Below are 19,276 nucleotides of genomic sequence, written 5' to 3' on the forward strand. Positions count from 1 at the left end.
CTCCAGGTCTAGATGGCTTTACTGGCAAATTCTTACAAATATTTAAGGAAAAATTAACACTATTTTCACAATCTTTTTCTTAAAGATTGGCACCTGAACTAACAACTGTTGCCAATCTTCTTTTTCTCCCCAAAGACCCCAGTACATAGTTATATATTTTAGTTGTGGGTCCTTCTAGTTGTGGTATATGGGACGCCGCCTCAACATGGCCTAATGAGCAGTGCCATGTCCATGCCCAAGATCTGAACCGGTGAAACCCTGGGCCGCTGAAGCAGAACAGAGTGCGCGAACTTAACCACTCGGCCATGGGGCTGGCCCCCTATTTTCACAATCTTAAGTAAACAGAAAGAGTACATTTTCCAACTCTTTCACAGCATAAAACTAGCACAACCTTGATACCAAAACCTGACGTGAATTTAATGCTTTTGAAAACTCTCAGGAAATTATGAATAGGAGGGCATTTCCTTAATCAGATCATGGAATCTGCAAAACAAAACTACAGATTTATAAAAACACTATACTTAATGGTGAATTATTAAAAGCTTCCTCCAGATCATTAATGAGATGAGCACGCCATTATCACTATTTTCTATTTAACACTGTCCTGGAGTTTCTGGTCAGTGCAATAAGGCAAGAAAATGAAAAACCAAAGAAAAAACCTATTGTTATATGTAAATGAAATGATTCTATATATAGAATACACTCCTCCCCCCAAATATACAGATAAACTCTCAGAAAAAGTAAATTTAGCAAGGTGGCTGGATACAAGGCCAATATACAAAATCAATTTTATTTCTATATACCACCAACAAATAAGAAATTAGAATTTCAAAAAGATATCTTTTACAATTTCACAAAAAGCATCAACTATCTAGGAATAAGTCTAAGGAAAGAAGTTCAAAACCTCTGTGCTGACTACAAAGCACTGCAGAGTAAAATTAAAGACCTAACTAAAGAGACATATAGACATGTTCATGGATTGAAAGGCTCAATATTAAAATATCTCTTCTCTCCATTGATCTATAAGAGTCAGTGCAACCTCAATCTAAATCCCAGCAAGCTTTCAGAAGTGAAGGTGATTGCAAAGTTTTTATGAACTACAAATGATAATAGACAAAATAATGTTGAAGAGGACCTACTCTGCCTGATAACTTTAGCTTTATAGTAAAGCCTTACAATCAAGACAGTGTGGTACCAGCCTAAGAACAGATAAACGGATCAACCAGAGGGGTACCCATACATATACAGTCAATTATTTTGACACAGGTGCAAATCAATCCAACAGGGAATGAAGGACTTAACAAATGGTGCTGAAAAGTTTTCATTATATTAGGGGGCGGGGGGGGGGGCAGATTTGAGGGAGGAGGAGGAAATAAACCTCATCATACACAAAAATTAATTTGAGACAGATCAGACCTAAACATAAAAAGCAGAATTATATGGATTCTTGGCAGGGGGCAGGGTGCACACACAACAGAATGCAGCTTGGGATTGGCAAAGGTTTCTTACACAAGATACAAAAAAAACATTTAATCAAAGTAAAAAATTGATAATTTTGACTACATTAAATTTAGAACTTCCGTTCCTCAAAAAATACCTTACTTTAAGAAAGTGAAAAGGCAAGCCACAAGAGAGATGTTTAGATACATATCAACAAAGCTTACATCCAGAATATATGAAGAATTCCTATAAAAAATAAGAAAAACACACATAATCCAATAGAAATATGAGCACAAGACTGGAAGAGGAACATCACACAAGGAGGTATCCAAATGGCCAACCTACACATAAAAACCTCACTAAGAAATCAAGAAATGCAAATTAAACTCACAATGAGATCCTACTGCACAATTGCCAACATGGCTAAAACAAAAAAACAGTATCAGGTATGGATATTGAGATAGTAACTCTAATGTGCTGCTGGAATAGTTAACTAGGACACACATTTTATAAAACTTGTACTATCTACTCAAGTTGCATATATGAATAGCCTTTGTTCAGGGACTGGTTATGCAAGTATGTTTGATTTTTGCACTTTTCTGAATATATGTTATACTTCAAAAGCTTAATAATAAACACCAATATTAGATTTCATTTTCCTAGTTGAAAGTGTTTGAGTATTTTAAGTGTTAAGTTTTAATTACTTTAATTTATAACTCCAAATTAATTACCTTGTAGAGGATTTGCATAGGTTTGGTGAGCTCCACATTTCTAAGGAAAGGCGCTAAATATTTGAATAAATCAATCAGTAGCTGTGCATACATAGGCCATCCCTGAAAGAAAGAAATGTACAAGTCATAATTTTACTCAGCTGCTGTTCTGCCACCAAAAAAGTTACCCAAGCAGCTACACTGTGACTTGATTACTATCTTCTTCATATTAATGTAACTAAAGAATACTGATTCTCTTAAAGACTGATTAGCATTAAAAAGGAGTAAGTATAATTAGGGAGATAGTGTGAAATGATATTTCAAAAAACAGGATCCAGAAATTCCAGGATGTACAATACGTACGTAGGTATTTATGCCTATAGCAAAATTTAAAGAGGAGAAGGAGAGAACCTTGAGGAAATTTCAGACAGAACACAAAACATTTAGCCAAGTGAGAAACTGACAACTAGAGGTCTGTTTTCTTAAATCCTTTTAATTAAGTCCTGGGTCTCAACCATCTCTCTTCCCACTCTCAACTCAACTTCTGGCTAATAACCTCATCCAGTTTACAACATGAACTTTCTATTTTCAGCCAAACAAATGGTGAGCTCACCATTCCCCAATTATATTAATTATGTTCATTCTTGGGTCATTTTCTTCAATATATTGTGTTCCCTCCTCCTAGAATGCACTTCTCCACCAAACAAAACTAACTCCATTTAAGGATTCAGTTTCTTTTTTGCAGCACACAGCAGTCACATTTTCTTCTAGGCTGAAGGGCCAATCAAGGATATTTTCTATAGTATTCCTTTGTGTTTAATTGCAAGATGGAAGAGAAACTTGTCTTGTTAAATGTTTATTTGCAATTCTTTACTAGAATTTGATCCTATTATCTTCAAATACAGTAGACCAATGGTCCTCAACCTTGCATGTGACCACCTTTAACATAGACTGAGAACCTGTGAAAGTGGCAGGTTCCAGAGCTCCATTACCCAGTTTTATATAGATCTCTACAGAGGTGCTCCAAGGTTTCAACTTAAAAAAAAAATCCCTTAGGAGATTGAGACAGGTGGCCCACAACAGCCTTGGAGAAGCAATATCCTAATCACTGAGGAATGGCTTTCAGGCAGAGGCAGTCAAGTACTTGTTAAGCCTCTCTCCATAACATGAGTATACATTAAATAGAAGAATTCCCAACTAAGCTTGCAAGAAGTACAATTACTACTAAAGGACTAAGAGTGCTAATAAGCCCCAGGTAGTTAGAGTCTTCATCTGTAGGAGATAAACTGCAGCCACACCTTCTGCTGTGGCGTATGTGCCAGCATTCTTGCAATAAATATCCGATGGGAGATCAGCTCAAGCCAGGCATACACAAAGCCAGGAGCTTTGGTAGGCCTCAAGATGTGGAATGTATTGCTGAAAAAAGAAAACCTTAGTCAGAAGCACAGTCCAACTTAAATATAGTGAACAACAAATGAAAAGGAATATAAGTAAGTAGACAACATGCAAGCTGCGTTACAAATCAAGATGCTTTAAATCCACAAGAGTTCTACTACTCAAATTTTACTACGCTAAGACAGCAACTCTTAACAGGAAATCTCTATTAATTCAACAATACTCACCAGAAAGCTGTCAGTGTCTGGAAATTAATGGTCTCCAATACATGCTCAGGTGCATTGAGTTCCAAGAGCAGCATAATAAAAATTCGATGGTAGGGAAGCTGCTGAAATTCACTCTGCCGAACATCATGATCCTGCAGGAGAACTCCCACTACTATCCCAAGGACCTATAAAACACACAGAAATTCACTTACCACTCTCTACTCATGCTTTCTTTACCCCCTCAGAAAGCCTCTCCCTGAGCTAACATCTGTTGCCAATCTTCGTTCCTCTATTTCGTATGTGAGCTGCTGCAACAGCATGACCACTGGTAGACAAGTGGTGTAGGTCCGCGCCTGATCCCAGGCCGCCAAAGTGGAGCATGCTGAACTTAACCACTAGGCCAACGAGGCTGGCCCTACCTTGCGTTCTTAAACCCCACGTTAAAGGAAAGGATATATACCATTTGAATACAAAATTATATGCTGGCAGCCAAAGGTGTCAAACATTGGTTTGATTTGGCCTGCAGAGTTTTCTGTGTTTTCTTTGAATTTCAATACCCTTGGACGAGACATGTATACTCTCCACAAATGCCCAATGGTTTTTCTAAAGCTCTAGAAATCAACATGGCACATCATATTTTATATGTTAACACAATCTAACAATCTAATTTTTCGGGTCTGACATTAAGTTGACAAGAGGCAAATGGTTTATACTTCTCTTGGTATTTAGTAGATGGGGGCCAGGGAAGCTGTTAGGCTGCAGAAATGTCTCAAACAAAGAACTGTCCTGCACTCCATCTGATTTTTCCACTGAATGGTGAGGGATGTGATAACCCATCTGTAATTACCCAAGACCAAACTCTTAAATTCATTTTTGCCCTATTTCAATACTCAAATTTATAGGGATTCCAGTTTAAATAAAAATAAAACTACTTTGTTCCTTTTCAGAAAATCATGACAACTGCAATGTCACGCATGGTATTTGAAGTGCCAATCTGTTATCAGTGGACATATCTAGTCATCCCGTTTTCGCAGTGATTCTGTGTATAGGGGCAAATCGCATACTACCTAAATATCTTCTGGTGAAGCCATTACCAAACATTTGCATACTGAAGTACATCATGATATTTTTTTCTTTGGTCTCTCAGTCAAGTCACCATACTCTTCTCCTAAACTTCAGGGATTATGTGTATATATTATCTATGAACTTAATTTCAGGACAGAAAGGGGGATGCTACAAAATGTTTTGGGGAAGGGGTTGGGCCCTGTAGGGCTGAGAACCACTGATGCAGACCTCATGTACCAAGACTAAGGCAAGAAAGGATTTCAGACCTTGTTCAGCAGATTGATCTTTGTGACAGTATTGGTGGCCTCCCCTGAGTGCTTCACTAGCAGTGCAATGAGTCGGACAAAGGCATCCAGGTTGTGATAGCACTTGGCTCGAATCATAGTGGGATTAGCAGCAGGATTGTGCTGCTGCTCTGCCTGAGCACGATAACTGATTTCAACACACATTTCAGTACAGAGACGAAAGAACCTTGTTATGAGGTCATCAGTTTTCAGGATTCCTTGCTGGTGCATCTACCAAGGGAACAAAAATATAAAAAGGTACAACACATGAATATACTTTTAACTTTCACATTTAAAAAGTATTCTCTCATTTATTCCTATCATCACATTTCTAATTCCTACTTTGTCAAAGAAAAGGTGTCATAAAAAATGACTTCTCCATTAAGTACCCATGACAGAATTGCTCCAGTTTTATGGAGAACAGAGAAGATGAAAATTGAGAAAGAAATAATTACACGGCAATTTTGAACAGCAATCCACAGCCAAGTAATTTACAAAATTGACTATGCAAATTAAACCAACTTTTAGTAACCCACTAAGTCATGTTAAGACACTCTGGCCAATGCATATTTTCCCAAATGAGGAGAATAAATTACATATATTTTACTTTCTCACAGAGTTTAAGATAATTTCTTCCAACTTACTTTACCAATAACAAAGTTTTTGAAACTCCAACTAGCTGCACCAGAAAAATCAAGTAATAATTTCTACAATAAGTAGGTACCAAAAGAAAATACCCACAGATCACCCCTGGCTATTTTAATGAAAATTAAGTTATCTTAAAGTAAATTAAAGTGGAAAGAGCAAGTTTATTTAAAAGAAAGGATAAAGTACAAATTTTATGACATATGATCTGCAAGTGAAGCAGAGCAGAAAAATTACTTGGCTAGTACAAAAGATGACGACAACAGTATGAACAAGACAGTATAACAAGCATTAAGGAAGCAGTGGGAGAAGGAAGTCAGTGCTTACTAAACAAAAATACCAAGTTCAGAATGAAAACTTGACAATTTAACTGTCCCTTGATAAGCAACAAAACAGCTAAATTGACAACACACCCTCGCCAAGACAGGAAGCCAGCAAAGGGACTTTTGTACGTTGAAATCTGAAAAACTAACCAAAGAGAGGAAGCAAGAACAGACTGCTATGATCAAGAGGGAGCACAAGGAGGAAAAAAGAATTCCCAAAAGGATACAAAAGGGAATAGATAAGTATAATATATTATCTTTTTCAAATGGAGAGAAGAAATGAGAGCAAATAAGCCAGCGAGAAGAGCTGAGACAGGTGCCACATCCATACCCATGAAATATCAATGATCACAGAAACCAACTGATTCAAAATTCTTCCATCCAAATCATAAATCAAACCAGAAACAGGTAGTAACAGCTTTTCAATAGGGTATTTTTATAATTCTCTGGATTCTTTTAGGGGAGAACTTACTAAGTAACATTCATCTTGAAAAGCAGATCCAATTTCTAACAACTTCTAAAATTCCAGTCAGCTCGTCTACATTCAATTGTGATTTATTTGCTAATAGATCTACTTTGCAATCTTTCTATGGTGGCGCACCTAAGCTTTGATCTCAGTTTGAAGAAATAAAATGGTCAATCTGCAGAAATAAGCAGATATCTCTCCCTGAACACATCCCAACAGTCGTACTAAAGGAATGCTAAGGCCACTTGAGGAAAAGTACCACTCTTGTCAGGAAAGTAACACGATTACGACACACTGACTACTGGGTCCTAATCTTCACAGTGGTTGAAAGTGGCCAGGGATGATCAAAAACAGAATGCTAATGGTACTATGGCTCTCTTTCTACATTTTCTTCTGTTCATAAATATTCCTGCCAAACCTAGTTTTTAACTACAGACTTGTTTCCTAACTTTAACTCAAAGTCTAATTGATCAAATTGAATTAAAATAAATACTGGAAACTATTTTGCAAAAGAGTACACTTAGCAGTTTTAGGTAGATAAGCAACTTAGAAATTTTTTTAAAAATTTAAATTAAGCTTTTGGTTGTGTTATGTTTTATTTAAATATAGGCCATTTCAAGAATTCTACTTATTTATTAGCCCATAATCCCATCACTGATTATCAAGCTAGTAAAATTACTATATATGTTTGGCAACTTCATTATTCATTATCTGACTCACTGTGCTTTGTAGCTGTGACAACTGAAATGGGATAAAGAGAACTAAATGGGACAGGGAATGGCAACTTTACTGCTTAGTGACCAATGATGAGGAAATAGACTTTATCAATTTAACACAGTAAAGGTGATGACATTTTTGATTTACATGAGTATGGAGGTAACTGTCTGACCACAGGTACATAATACTGAGCTTTAATATTGGAGGCATCACACCCTACTTATGTTGAATAAAAAGCACCTTTCTTTCCAAAAGCTCTACCTGTCCAACAAACGCAGAGAAAGCTTTGGTACTGTCACGGCCAGCTGCTGCTGAATGGTAGAGATTCACCCATTCCCTCAGAAGATACTCTGCCTTCTCCCTCAGGCCTGGAGGATCATCGTACTCTGAGGCTTGAGAGATCCCAGAATGCATCATAAAGTTAGGGCCTCCATGAGCACGATCAATCATTGCTTCATAGTTGGATCGCACTACTTCCATCAGCTGGGGCAATCTAGTACAATAAATCCAGAATGAAAATCAGTCTACTCATGCTTGTGATTTCACAGACATACAGTTGGACAATTTGCTTATTTAATAGAAACCACAAGAGTGATGATTCACTTAACCATTTCCATATTTAAACAAAACTATCCTTGGTCTCTTCATATCTGTTTACTTATGAAGAAAAATATACAAATGAATGACCTCAGTTAAGCTTCTTGACCCCAAAAACGGTGCCCGTTGAAATGGAGCTGACGTTCATAGTCAACAGATATTTACTTGTGCCTACTATGTGCCTTGAGTTATTATTTACCTTCATTCTCAAAAGTTCTTTGAGATATTATTTCCATTTTACAAGAAACAGGCTTAGGGAGGGTACATCAACTTGTCTACAATCAGAGATTTTAAGTGGCAGAGCCAGGATTAACACAGGACCCTGACACTAAGTCTAGTAGTACTGTACGTACTGGTCTACAGCAAGGCTTGGCAGTTAGTTAAGCTTTCATATTTCAAGGGACAACATTAGGCCTCACTAAAGCTTCCCATAGGTTGTAGGTAAAGCAGTTATAACAGGTAATGTTAGTAAGTCTGCACATTCATTTCTAAAGCTCTTTCTTAGACTGCTGAATACACAGGGATCCCAAAACATTTCATGCTCACCCTTCTGGAGCATTGCCTCTGGAGTGCGCATTAATCCTCATGAGGGTTTCAATGGTGTGGAACAGATCTGCCTCAGTAACATGGGCAACACTCCTTTCATCCACCAGGAGGATTTTTACCAATTGCATAGCAAATGCCACGGCCATGTAGTTTAAACCATTCTCCATCGACTGGCAACAAAGAAAGCACAATGTAAGAAACAGAACGCTTACAGCAAACACACTTCCTGATTACCAGAGTCTGTTTTTCCTGTTCAATTTCTTCCATACCTGAGCTAGGTGAAGATCATACTGCTGCATGTTAACCAAATGATTGCGAATTAGCAACTCCACTGCCTCCACATTATACTTATATTCATCCCGACATTCAATTAGGCACCTAGAAAAAGTCAGTTATTTCTTTATTCATATAGGCTTAACCATCAGATAAAACAAAGATCCCCTTTTATTCAATGGTAATTTGTTCCAAAATAAGGATGCCTTTAATGGGTAAGCAACCAAGTGCCCATCAACTGATGAATGGATAAAGAAGATGTAGTCTATATGTATGCAATGGAATACTCAGCCATAAGAAAGGACAAAATCGTTCTATTTGCAACAACATGGAGGACCTTGAGGGTATTATGTTAAGTGAAATAAGCCAGACAGAGAAAGACAAACACTGGATGATTTCACTCGTATGTGGAAGATAAACAAACACATGGACAAAGAGAACAGGTAAGGGGTAGGGTGCAAAAGGGGTAAAGAGGTGCATATGTATGGTGATGGACAAACCAAACCTGTAATAAACCAATATGACCTCAATAAAAGTAAATTAAATTAAAAAAGGATGCCTTGAGAACCAACTGCAAATCAGTATCCAAGATTCAAAACAGCCAATAATAAAGTAGAACAGACAGCTCAGCATTAAAACTCAAGCTTTGCTCTCAAAGCCTAGAAAACAAAGCGTTTCATTTAAGACATTAAAATATGTATATATGAAGACCACTGCTATGAAATCATCAAAATCTTTTAAAATCTATGATCTATAATTTATTCCCCAAAGCGAAATACTGGTTTTCTGTATCCATCATGGGCACCAGATAGAAAACGGACAACCATTCAACAATTCTCACTACTTAGAATTAGGAATTCCAAATGTCCCATTTACCTTCCAAAGGGAAACCTCTGGACATAAACAGGGCCATGCATGTCAGAAGGCAGTCCAGTAAATAGTACTCTTCTAAGAGGGCTACTGACCTTGTGATCTGTTTGTTACACCATGGAGACCCATAAGCCCGGCCATCTTGAAGAGCTTTTAGGACCAAGAGATGGCACTCCCTATAGCGCAACAGTAGGTCAGCATCAGCACCACTTGTGGCATCTAGTAAGCCCTCTACCGCCTAGGGAAGAAAAAAGCGTTCAGAACCATGGAAAATATAGTTGGTAGCCCAACAACCAAAGCCAGGAACCAGTCCTTAATGCAAACTACACCACACCTTCTAAAGAAGGCCTTGAGTTAAGTACCTCCACTCACCAAAATCCTTTCATTTACCCAACACACACAGGCTAACTTCCATCTAGTTTATGCTCACTCTGTGTTCTTCATTGTCATAAAAGGCTCCACTGTCCCTACACAGTCAAAATCCAAGGCTCCCCACCCAGCCCACCCCATTACTCAAGTACATGGATCAACCTGTCCCTCAAAATCTAAAGGGCTATCTTTTAGTTTCCTAAACAACCATATTTCTAGAAAATCTTAATGGGAAAAACAGATTTCCCACTTTACTATTTGTGACTGCCATGACTACATTCTACTCCTGAGAAAATCACCTGCTTATCAGAGAACAGACCTTACTTTCTATTAGTTTTTAAAATCTTCAGCATAACTTAGGTAGATGATGGTGCACATCACTACATATATACAAACCTAGTTTCTTCTGAAAGCAACAGTTTAAGAACTAACCTTCTGGAGCAATCCAAGAGCAGCTATAGCATCTCGAGAGTTTCGAGATAATACTACAACCTCCAAAAGACTTCTAAGAGCCTGAGCTTGAGGGTTCATGGCCAAAGTTGGTGGGATGGCATGTAGGTGCTGCTCCAGTTCTGTAATGCACTTATCATAAATCTGAGCTACATCATCTGTTGCCCAAGCTTGCTATTTCAGAGAAGGAAACAAGCAAAAAAGAGATAGGCAAAATTTTTAAAGATTTTTCATTAGCACATGTAGCAACTGAAAAGTCTATTAGTACGTTTACTCCCATTATTTTTTTTCTTCTTTCATCAAAACACGAAGGGGCTCTTCCATTCCCTTTCCTGAACTATTCACTCTTAATGCCATTAGGTGGGGTGGTGCAGGGCAGGCATGGAGGGGGGAGGGTATTTCACTTGACAGCGGAAAGCCTGGTTGACACCAACACCAGTCATCAAAGAGAGCATGATATAAATAATGGGGTAGGCTGAGGGCAGCACACTTGTGGCATCTAATAATCTCTCTACAGCCTATGAAAGTAAGTAATCCAAACCGTGGGAAATACAGTACCAGTCCAACTGTCAAAGCCTGACAGGATAGGACAGAATAAGAACACAGCCATCATTTCTGTGATATTCCTATCAAAGACGCTCTATTCATGAGAACATACTGGATAAACCTAAATCAGGCCATTCTAGAAAATAACTGGTTTCTAATCTGCAAAAGTGTCAAGGTCATGAAAAATGAAAAAACTAAGAAGCTGTACAATGAACGACCTGAGGGAAATTTTAAAAATATGACAATTAAATGAAATGTGTGGTTCTGAAATAGGTTTTTTTTACTATAGAAAGACAGTATTGGGACACTTATAAAACTTGAATGAGGTCTAAGGATTAGATGGTATTAACACATCAGTGTTAACTTCCTGATTTCAATGGCTGTACTATGCTCATATAGGAGAACGTCTTTGGAGGAAACACAGACCAAAGATTCCAGAAGTGATGGGGACACATCAAGGTCATCAGCTTACATTCAAATGGTTCAGGGGGAAATGTTTCCCCCTATATTTTCAACTTTTCTATAAATAATTGTTTCAAATTTTTAGGAAATCTTTTTATAAAATACAGGGGAAGCCAAGAGGTCACCATGTAAATTCCTCTAATTAGGCCAAACATGACAGGTTAATCAACCTCAAGGATTTAGAAAAACAAATTCCCCTTTATGCCATGCTGATCTGATACAAAGAATACTACCTATATTCAACAACTGTGGGTATTTTTTTCCACTGTAGCTTAAGCTCCCAGGAAGTAAGAGACATATTGACTGATGAAAACATTCAAATTAAACTGTAAAACACTCAATTTAATCCAAGGCGAGTATTTACCTTCATGGGCTGAGCTAAAAATCCTGTGGGCTGACTTAAATCGTTTGTAGGCAAAAAGCCAGGCACATTCCGTGCAAACTCTTCATAAACAGCCAGCTGCTTTGGGTCCACACCACCAACCTTGGAAGAAGAAAACCTATTTTGACAGGATCCTCTTCATAATCAAAGGAAACTTTTGAAAGTGGAAAGTATGCATGGAAGTAAGCAGAAAGGTTCTGAGAAAGGACACAGGAGTCATTACAACATGTAAGAGCATGACTGAGTATGCATGCATGGTGCGAACACACACATACACACAGTTAGGGGGTTTCCCATTTCCCTGAATCCTGTTGGAGTTACTCTCAGTTATAAATTCATTAAGTTTTTCCACTGGAAAATGCCTCAAATAGGACCATGTCAGTCCAACTCTCCGATGGAGCTGATAAAAATGATCAGATTTCTCATCATCTTCTTTTCACCAATAAGTAACTAGCAATAAAAACACAAGTACCAGAAGGGAAGACCAAGTTGGGAAACAAAAATTAATAGACACATGACCTCTTTAGAGCAGTACTTCAACAACTAGGGTGGGAGGAGGGAGAAGAGAGGGGGAGCCCCACATCTAAACCATTTCTATGTCTTCTGCACAAGTAGCCTTTAAGTGAAATGCTGCTCAGGTGAGATGCTTTCTCAGAAACAAAATTTAACTCCACTGTCCTATTCCTGGTGAGGAGTTTAACCAACAAGAACAGAAGGAAAACAAAGTTGGGGCAGGGAGAGACAGAGCCCCTAATTCTCACTTTCAGCCTGATTTGCTCTGGCATCCGCTCAGCTTGGTATGTTAACACAACAGGATCACAGTACCTGCGTCCTTCTTGCCTAGCATGTTTTCTCAGCTCAAATTCCTGCAAACAAAAAAAGTCACTGAGGTTCTTGTTATGAGGCACTTTCTTAAATAGAAAAAACAAATACTTAAAAGGGAAATGCTAAACACTTACAGTTGCTAATCTCTTGTCCATCTCAGGGCCTGCTTTTTCTACTGCAGTCTTCTGAATAAAGCAGCAAGCTAATTCACAATTGTCCTGAGCTAACTGAGCAGCCGCCTGATCCATCATTTCCCTTTGTTGTGGAGATGCAGTCTGTCAGGAGGGAGAGAGGCAGAAAGAAAAAGATTTTAAAGTTTCTGTGGACAAGATAGATATAATACGAAATGCAGAGCTTAGACAACTGAACTTTAAAAGTTCTGACTCTATGACTCATTAACTGTGACCATGAAATAGTCTAATAATATCTTCATCTATACAATGAAAATACCATTCACTCAAAACATCTTACCAGGTTGTTGTGAAGATGGTGAACAGTAGGAAAACAGCCAAGCAATAAACAAAGGCATTATTAACCATATCTGAGACCCAAAATTAATAACTGAGTTACTTGAAGATTGTGTGCTTGTATGTGTGTACATACCAAGTCCCTTTAAATCATTTTGCACTGTCCTACTCCATGTGCTTTAATCTCAATTCTTCATGGTAAACAGAATCAAGATTGGTAACTTACACATGTTTTAAAAAATTCCTTCATTTCTTTAAACCAATAAATATTTGGTTATCTACTATCTGCCAAATCCTGTGTTGAGGATACAAGAGTGAACAAAAACAGACATGAGGTTTCATGTCACAAAACTTAGAATCTAAGCAGAAAGAAGACATCAAACAAATATGGTGACTATTAAATGAATAAATGGAAATGCAAAGAAAAACAAACTCTTTCAGGCAAGCAGTAAGGAGTTTCATACTACACCAAGGAAATAATCAACTTACACGAAGGGCTGAGGCAAAACTGTTTTTCAGGTTGGTGGATATGCTCATGAGCAAAGGTTCCCTGCAAGTAATCATAGCCATTCCAGCTGTCAAGTTACGCATCATGTGATGAGCTGCTATCCGCATTCGAGATTCCTCAGAATCCAGAGCAAAATCCTTCCTGACTATTTGCTCACAAGTAGTCATGGCAATCTTAATTGATCGATCCACCACAGGATGGACCAACTCCTGGACAGCCCGTTCAATTGCTTGGCGCACACACTGCTTCAGCTGTGGATGGGCCTGAAACAAGGGAATCTAGGTGGGGAAAAACAAGTGAGGTCAACAGCTTGTTTAAATAAGACAACTCTATTTCTATCAGTAATCACACCCATGATTTTGGAATTACTTCAAGGTTAACAATTTACCACCAATTTCTACTTTAAATTAATCAAGGAAATGCTCAGGAAACAGAAGTTAAACTACAAAGAGAGAGTAGTATTTAGTATACCTTGTGATACATGATAAAAGATGTGTCTCTGATTTTTAAAAAAGTCTAAGTTTAATGGGCAAATTGTTCATTAGAAGATGCATTACCTGCTTAATTAAAGATGCTACCTGCTTAAATTTGTAGCTCAAGCACTGTTAAAGCAACTTCTTTAGTAGTTGGGGAAATACAAGAAGATTCAAGTTTACAAAAAAAATGCTTTCTACAAGAACTATTATTGCCACAAAAAATGCCTCAGAATAGCGAGCATTTTATATTACTGTATACTGAAGCCTTTTGCTTCACTTAAAGGCTGTTTCCAGTCTTTTATCTCTGGTATAAACAATGCCCTAACACTTACTTGGTCTCTTTAACTTACTGAATTTCTAAGAAATTTTTTTCAACATTCACGATGAACCTATAAAAGTATTCAAGATTACTGGGAGTATTATAACGGGAAATCACAATTTCTAGATCTAGGCTCCACGCCCCGCCCCCAAAACTAAGTACCATATCTACAGGGAAAAAAAAAAAAAGACCCTGTTAAAATGATCTCTTCAAAATCCTTTCAAGTCCTTTAAACACAAAAATTCACTGTATTAATGTTACTTACTCCAATATTTGTGAACATTTTCAGTTTCTAAAAAGCAAAGACAATGCAAACTCCAAGTATCTGATTCTGAACTAAAGTGTTAATAAGCAGAACAAAATACTGAAGATAAACAATCAATTATCACCCAGAATATACAGACTAAAATATTACCTTTAAATAAACAGAGCAAAAAAGATTGATGGGAAGTTATTTTTATATGACCGTAGATCAAACTGCTTCCCAGAACCAGGTTACAGAAATGTAACTGAAAGTACTAAGTCTCACTTCAAGACCTTGGCCCTGGATTTTATATAGAGTAGTTAGAGTAGTCCCTCCCTTATTTGTGACTTCCTTTTCCACAGTTTCGGTTACCCTCCATCAACTGCTGTTCAAAAGCAAATGATTCTCCTTTGGACATATTGTCAGAAGGTCAACAATAACCTAACGCTACATCATAACACCTACGTCATTCACGTGACTTCATCTCATCGTGTAGGCATTGTATCGTCTCACATCACACAAGAAGGGTGAGTGCAGTACAGTAAGATATTTTCAGAAACCACATTCACATAACTTTTATTACAGTATCTTATAACTGTTCTATTTTATTATTAGTTGTTAATCTCTTAATGTGCCTAATTTATAAATTAAACTTTATCATATGTATGTATGTACAGGAAAAAACACAGTTTATATAGAGTTTGATATTATCCCCAGTTTCAGGCATCCGCACACACACGATTCAGCTCAGTTCCAGCTATCTGCCAAGAGAAATGGCTTGATGCAAGGCTCAGGTGACACGATAAGGAACATAAAGAGCAAAAGGCTATGATATACACTAAGGATCTTCTAACCTGTGTAAGGTATTCTTGGAGATTGTGATTATATTGCCAGCTGACTTAATTTTAATATCATGCATTCGCATATGAGAAACCAATATAAATGATGTCTATTTACGACGATTATTTTTAAACTAGAAAAAAAGTCCCAGCTGTACTATACAGCAGTTCCCAATGTCTAATCTCTGCAACAAAAGCCTACAACCCAGGAATCCAGGAGGAAGGAGAAAAGGGAAAAGTAGGTAGCCAGTTTATTTGTCACAAAGTAAGAATAGGGGGATGGGGTGATGTTTACTTACTGTTGGGTTTAGAGTAATGTGTGGTGCCAGGCCTGCAAGAGAATAGACATTGATGTCGTGGTAGCTATACTGTGGCTGTGGTGGAACCGTGGCTGTACACGTGGTACTGGTAGCTGGTGTTGTAGAAGTTGCTAAATGTAAAGAGACAAAATAAGAGCTAATAAAAAGAGCACGTTCTTTCACTTTACTGTAAAATTAGCAGGGTATCAAGTGATCTTTATCTAATTAAACTAATTGGATAGGGGAGGGGAGGCAGCATAGCAGTCTGGCACATATCACATCTTTCCTACTATGAATTATCACAAGAGCAATTCTGTTAGTTTAACAGAGATGTGAACAACACATGTAAAACTATGTCAGTGGCAGTACCCCAGAGCACAAAAATCAATTGAGGAGTCATGCCACATTAGCAGACCAAAGTCTTGGTGGATTATTCTACATCATAGATGCCAATTTCAACCTAGGCTGTTCCTTGGTTTCACTTAGGGATTCTTAGCTATTGAGAGCTAAGAAAATCTGGTTTATTCAAACCAAACCTCTCAATTGTTCAACACCCCTACAGCTTCCCACATTTCCAATCCTCTCGGTCCAGGTAAACTAATGTACTCCCCTCGCAGGTCTAGCTAGTCTGGCCATCTCCAGATTTGAGGACTAACACAAGGCCATCATGTTACACAAGTTTTTGATAGCTCAAACAAAGTAAAAGATAACCGGGCTTAACTGGGATATGAGGAACAACTGATTAATGATATTTAGTTAAGAATACCATACGAATTACCTGGATAGATTCTACTACATAAGACAATATCTAGGCACTACTAACTTTTCCTTAATAATTAGGAAGGCTCACCAAAAGGGATATAAAGTTCTAGCACCATTTTATTTGGAACAATTATAACTTGCTACATGCAAGGAGAGGTACCATTTAAGGGAACATTCTGGAAAGCAGAGGGCTAATTACCACACTTACTTGTGGTTGTGATGGCAGGGAGTTCTTCTGGCTGCTTGACATCTTTTTTTGGAGCAGAGAGTTGCTCATCTAAGTTCTTTAGGCGATCTTTATCCTTTAGGAGGTTTCCAGGTTTTAGCTCATTGATGTCTAATGCAAGGTTCTTGCAGAGGACCTCAATCTCAAACTTCAAGTTTAACTGCATGATTCCAATATTTGATTAGAATTTTTAAAGCAAAAATTTAGTTTTATTCATAATATACTGTACTTTCAACCAACTGGTATATAGTGCTCCCCCAAAATACTCTACCTTCCCTGCAAACTTTGATAATGTCTAGGCAGAGAATATTCCAAAAAATAAAGAAGCAACAAATTTACCTTTAAGTCATGTTCCTGATGAAGCTCGGCTAATACATTCATAATTGCCATTGTCCAGGGGTTGGGTGGCCTAAAAACCTAAAGAAAAGCTATTATGTTAAGCTGGCCCCCAAATCATTCTTATTTTGTATTCTTTAAAACAGTTAAGCACTTATACCTATGTGCCCACAGCAAAACCCCTAAACTTCCCATCCATATCTTACTTCAGAAGAACACCAAAACCCAAAGCCACCCATTAGAATCGGTCCTATAATTCTACTTAGCCTCTCAAAGTGGAAATCTTGAGTTTCCCTGAGGAAACCTAACTAAACTAGCTCTGTGTTCGTAAGAACGAAGGGTATAATCTCTTGACCTTGTGCTGAAACTAAGTAACTCTTACAAATTAGCCATCAATAAAATTAAAATCTACTTACCACACTACGAATGCTAGACTCTAAGACTTTGGCAACAAAGGGCACCACATAGAGCAATTCTTGCTGTCCTTTAACATAAGCCTCTAGCAGCAAAGATTTTACATCCAAGTCCTAGAATAAGAAAACTATTTTTAAAAGCTGGGAATATACTTCAAAACACCTCACAAAGTACCCAAAGATAGGCATCTTGCCAAATTCATCTCCAAAATAGGAATCAGTATATCTGACCCCTGCCTTATGAAAAGGAAGGGGTCAGTCGTACCTTACCGGCTTCTGTTTATCCTGCTAAACAATGTAGGGCCATGAATATGCAATTCAAGATTTAAAACATGAGCCAACTCTTGCAAACACCCAATAATCATTAAAATAGCCCCAAATAAAAGTTAAGACTTTTAGACATAATATGCTGTATGAACATTCTCAAGTTTTACATGAACCTTTAGCTGGAACTCACAGTGTGTAAGATGGGTTTATTTTTAGCTAGTGTAATCATTCCTAGCCAATGTCCCAAGTTCTTCAGCAAAGAACGATCCGAGAAATTGGCTGCAGCTTTATCGGAGGTCAGGAGAACCTGAAATAGTGCAGGATTAAGAAAGGTAAGAAAACGAGCTTATGAAAAAAATTCTCAACTAAATGTTTGAGAATTCCATTATCTTACTTTAAAAACAAGCCACTGATTCTGAGAACATGTCCCCAAAGTAGATCTACTCCATATATCATAGCAATATTTTCCAATGTTCAGTGACATTTTTACCTTTAAATGTCTTTACATTTAAAAAATACATCAGAGGGGCCGGCCCTGTGGCCAAGTGGTTATGTTCGCGGGCTCCGCTTTGGTGGCCCAGGGTTTCGCCGGTTTGGATCCTGGGCACGGACCTAGCACCACTCATCAAGCCATGCTAAGGCAGTGTCCCACATGCCACAACTAGAAGGACCCACAACTAAAATATACAACTATGTACTGGGGTGCTTTGGAGAGAAGGAGGAAAAAAAAAGAAATCTAAAAAACACATGAGACAAAATACAAAGTACACAAGGTTAAAAGCGTCACGTATGGTCCCACAGAAAGTATTTTAAGACTCTGGAAATTTTAGCTAGGTTTAAAGCAGAGGCCCAACTGCCAAATCTGTTTTGAATTGCTAAGTTCAACTCAAATGAAGACTGTAACTATGCTTCTAAGTCCTTCAAGACAGCCAGCATTTGGAGGAATGTAATCAAGATCTCAAGATCTATTGAAATCTTTATCATTATCTGGCTCACTATACATCTCTGGAGACAGTTAAGACAACTTTCTGAAATACAGAATAATATTGCTTATACACTTCTTTTCAAATTTCTAGAAAATCTAATCCATTTCATTACTTCTCTAGTTCTTAGTTTCCTAAGGGGGAGAGGACCATCATAGGAGAGTGTTTTGGGTGTGCACACACACATCTATCTACTATATGGTACCACTTACTTTATGGCTATAAACTTAAATTTATAATTTACATTTTTCTTTGAAACAAAGGATATTGTATTTTGCTCCAGAGTACATGGAAACTTCTATTATATCCCAATCATCTTTGGTATCAGATAATAAAGGCTGAATATAGTTATGTTCCTTAACTCCATACAGCACCAGCAGACTGGCACAAAGTCAGCTGTGCAACAGAAAGAGCCAGGAATTCTTTTGCACTACAGCGTAACCAAGAATGGGGAAAATTCCCATCCACAGGCTTAAACATAGTGCTCGTTCCTAAGCCAATGTCCCCAGTATCCAACAAAGAACAATCATAGCTGTATGCTGGTTCACACTGTTTTCTCAAAAAGT

The 19,276-nt window shown here is 37.8% G+C and overlaps 1 protein-coding gene and 1 non-coding gene across 15 annotated transcripts in view; both read right to left on the reverse strand.

Moving 5' to 3' along the window:
- CNOT1 (CCR4-NOT transcription complex subunit 1) overlaps nt 1-19,276 on the reverse strand; it is a 112,961-nt gene that overhangs the window by 6,107 nt on the left and 87,578 nt on the right. For 7 of the 14 annotated variants that reach the window (XM_070262977.1, XM_023637105.2, XM_023637106.2 and 4 more), the window contains exons 26-43: nt 17,918-18,034; nt 17,464-17,574; nt 17,051-17,128; nt 16,694-16,871; nt 15,724-15,854; nt 13,528-13,824; nt 12,706-12,846; nt 12,508-12,612; nt 11,729-11,848; nt 10,339-10,530; nt 9,633-9,775; nt 8,664-8,772; nt 8,395-8,564; nt 7,513-7,744; nt 5,083-5,331; nt 3,773-3,936; nt 3,449-3,566; nt 2,172-2,273 (exon numbers count right to left, since the gene is read on the reverse strand). In XM_070262977.1, coding sequence (XP_070119078.1) covers nt 2,172-2,273; nt 3,449-3,566; nt 3,773-3,936; nt 5,083-5,331; nt 7,513-7,744; nt 8,395-8,564; nt 8,664-8,772; nt 9,633-9,775; nt 10,339-10,530; nt 11,729-11,848; nt 12,508-12,612; nt 12,706-12,846; nt 13,528-13,824; nt 15,724-15,854; nt 16,694-16,871; nt 17,051-17,128; nt 17,464-17,574; nt 17,918-18,034 — 2,757 coding nt within the window. Of the gene's footprint in view, nt 1-2,171; nt 2,274-3,448; nt 3,567-3,772; nt 3,937-5,082; nt 5,332-7,491; nt 7,745-8,394; nt 8,565-8,663; nt 8,773-9,632; nt 9,776-10,338; nt 10,531-11,728; nt 11,849-12,507; nt 12,632-12,705; nt 12,847-13,527; nt 13,825-15,723; nt 15,855-16,693; nt 16,872-17,050; nt 17,129-17,463; nt 17,575-17,917; nt 18,035-19,276 lie in introns of all 14 variants that reach the window. The other 7 variants (XM_070262974.1, XM_023637102.2, XM_023637103.2 and 4 more) reach the window with 3 other exon arrangements.
- Nucleotides 19,059-19,196, reverse strand: LOC111773053 (small nucleolar RNA SNORA46). The gene has a single exon (XR_002807255.1). It is a non-coding gene; the product is annotated as a small nucleolar RNA SNORA46 (small nucleolar RNA).

This window comes from Equus caballus, chromosome 3 (genome assembly GCF_041296265.1).
Source record: "Equus caballus isolate H_3958 breed thoroughbred chromosome 3, TB-T2T, whole genome shotgun sequence".
NCBI classification, from domain to species: domain Eukaryota; kingdom Metazoa; phylum Chordata; class Mammalia; order Perissodactyla; family Equidae; genus Equus; species Equus caballus.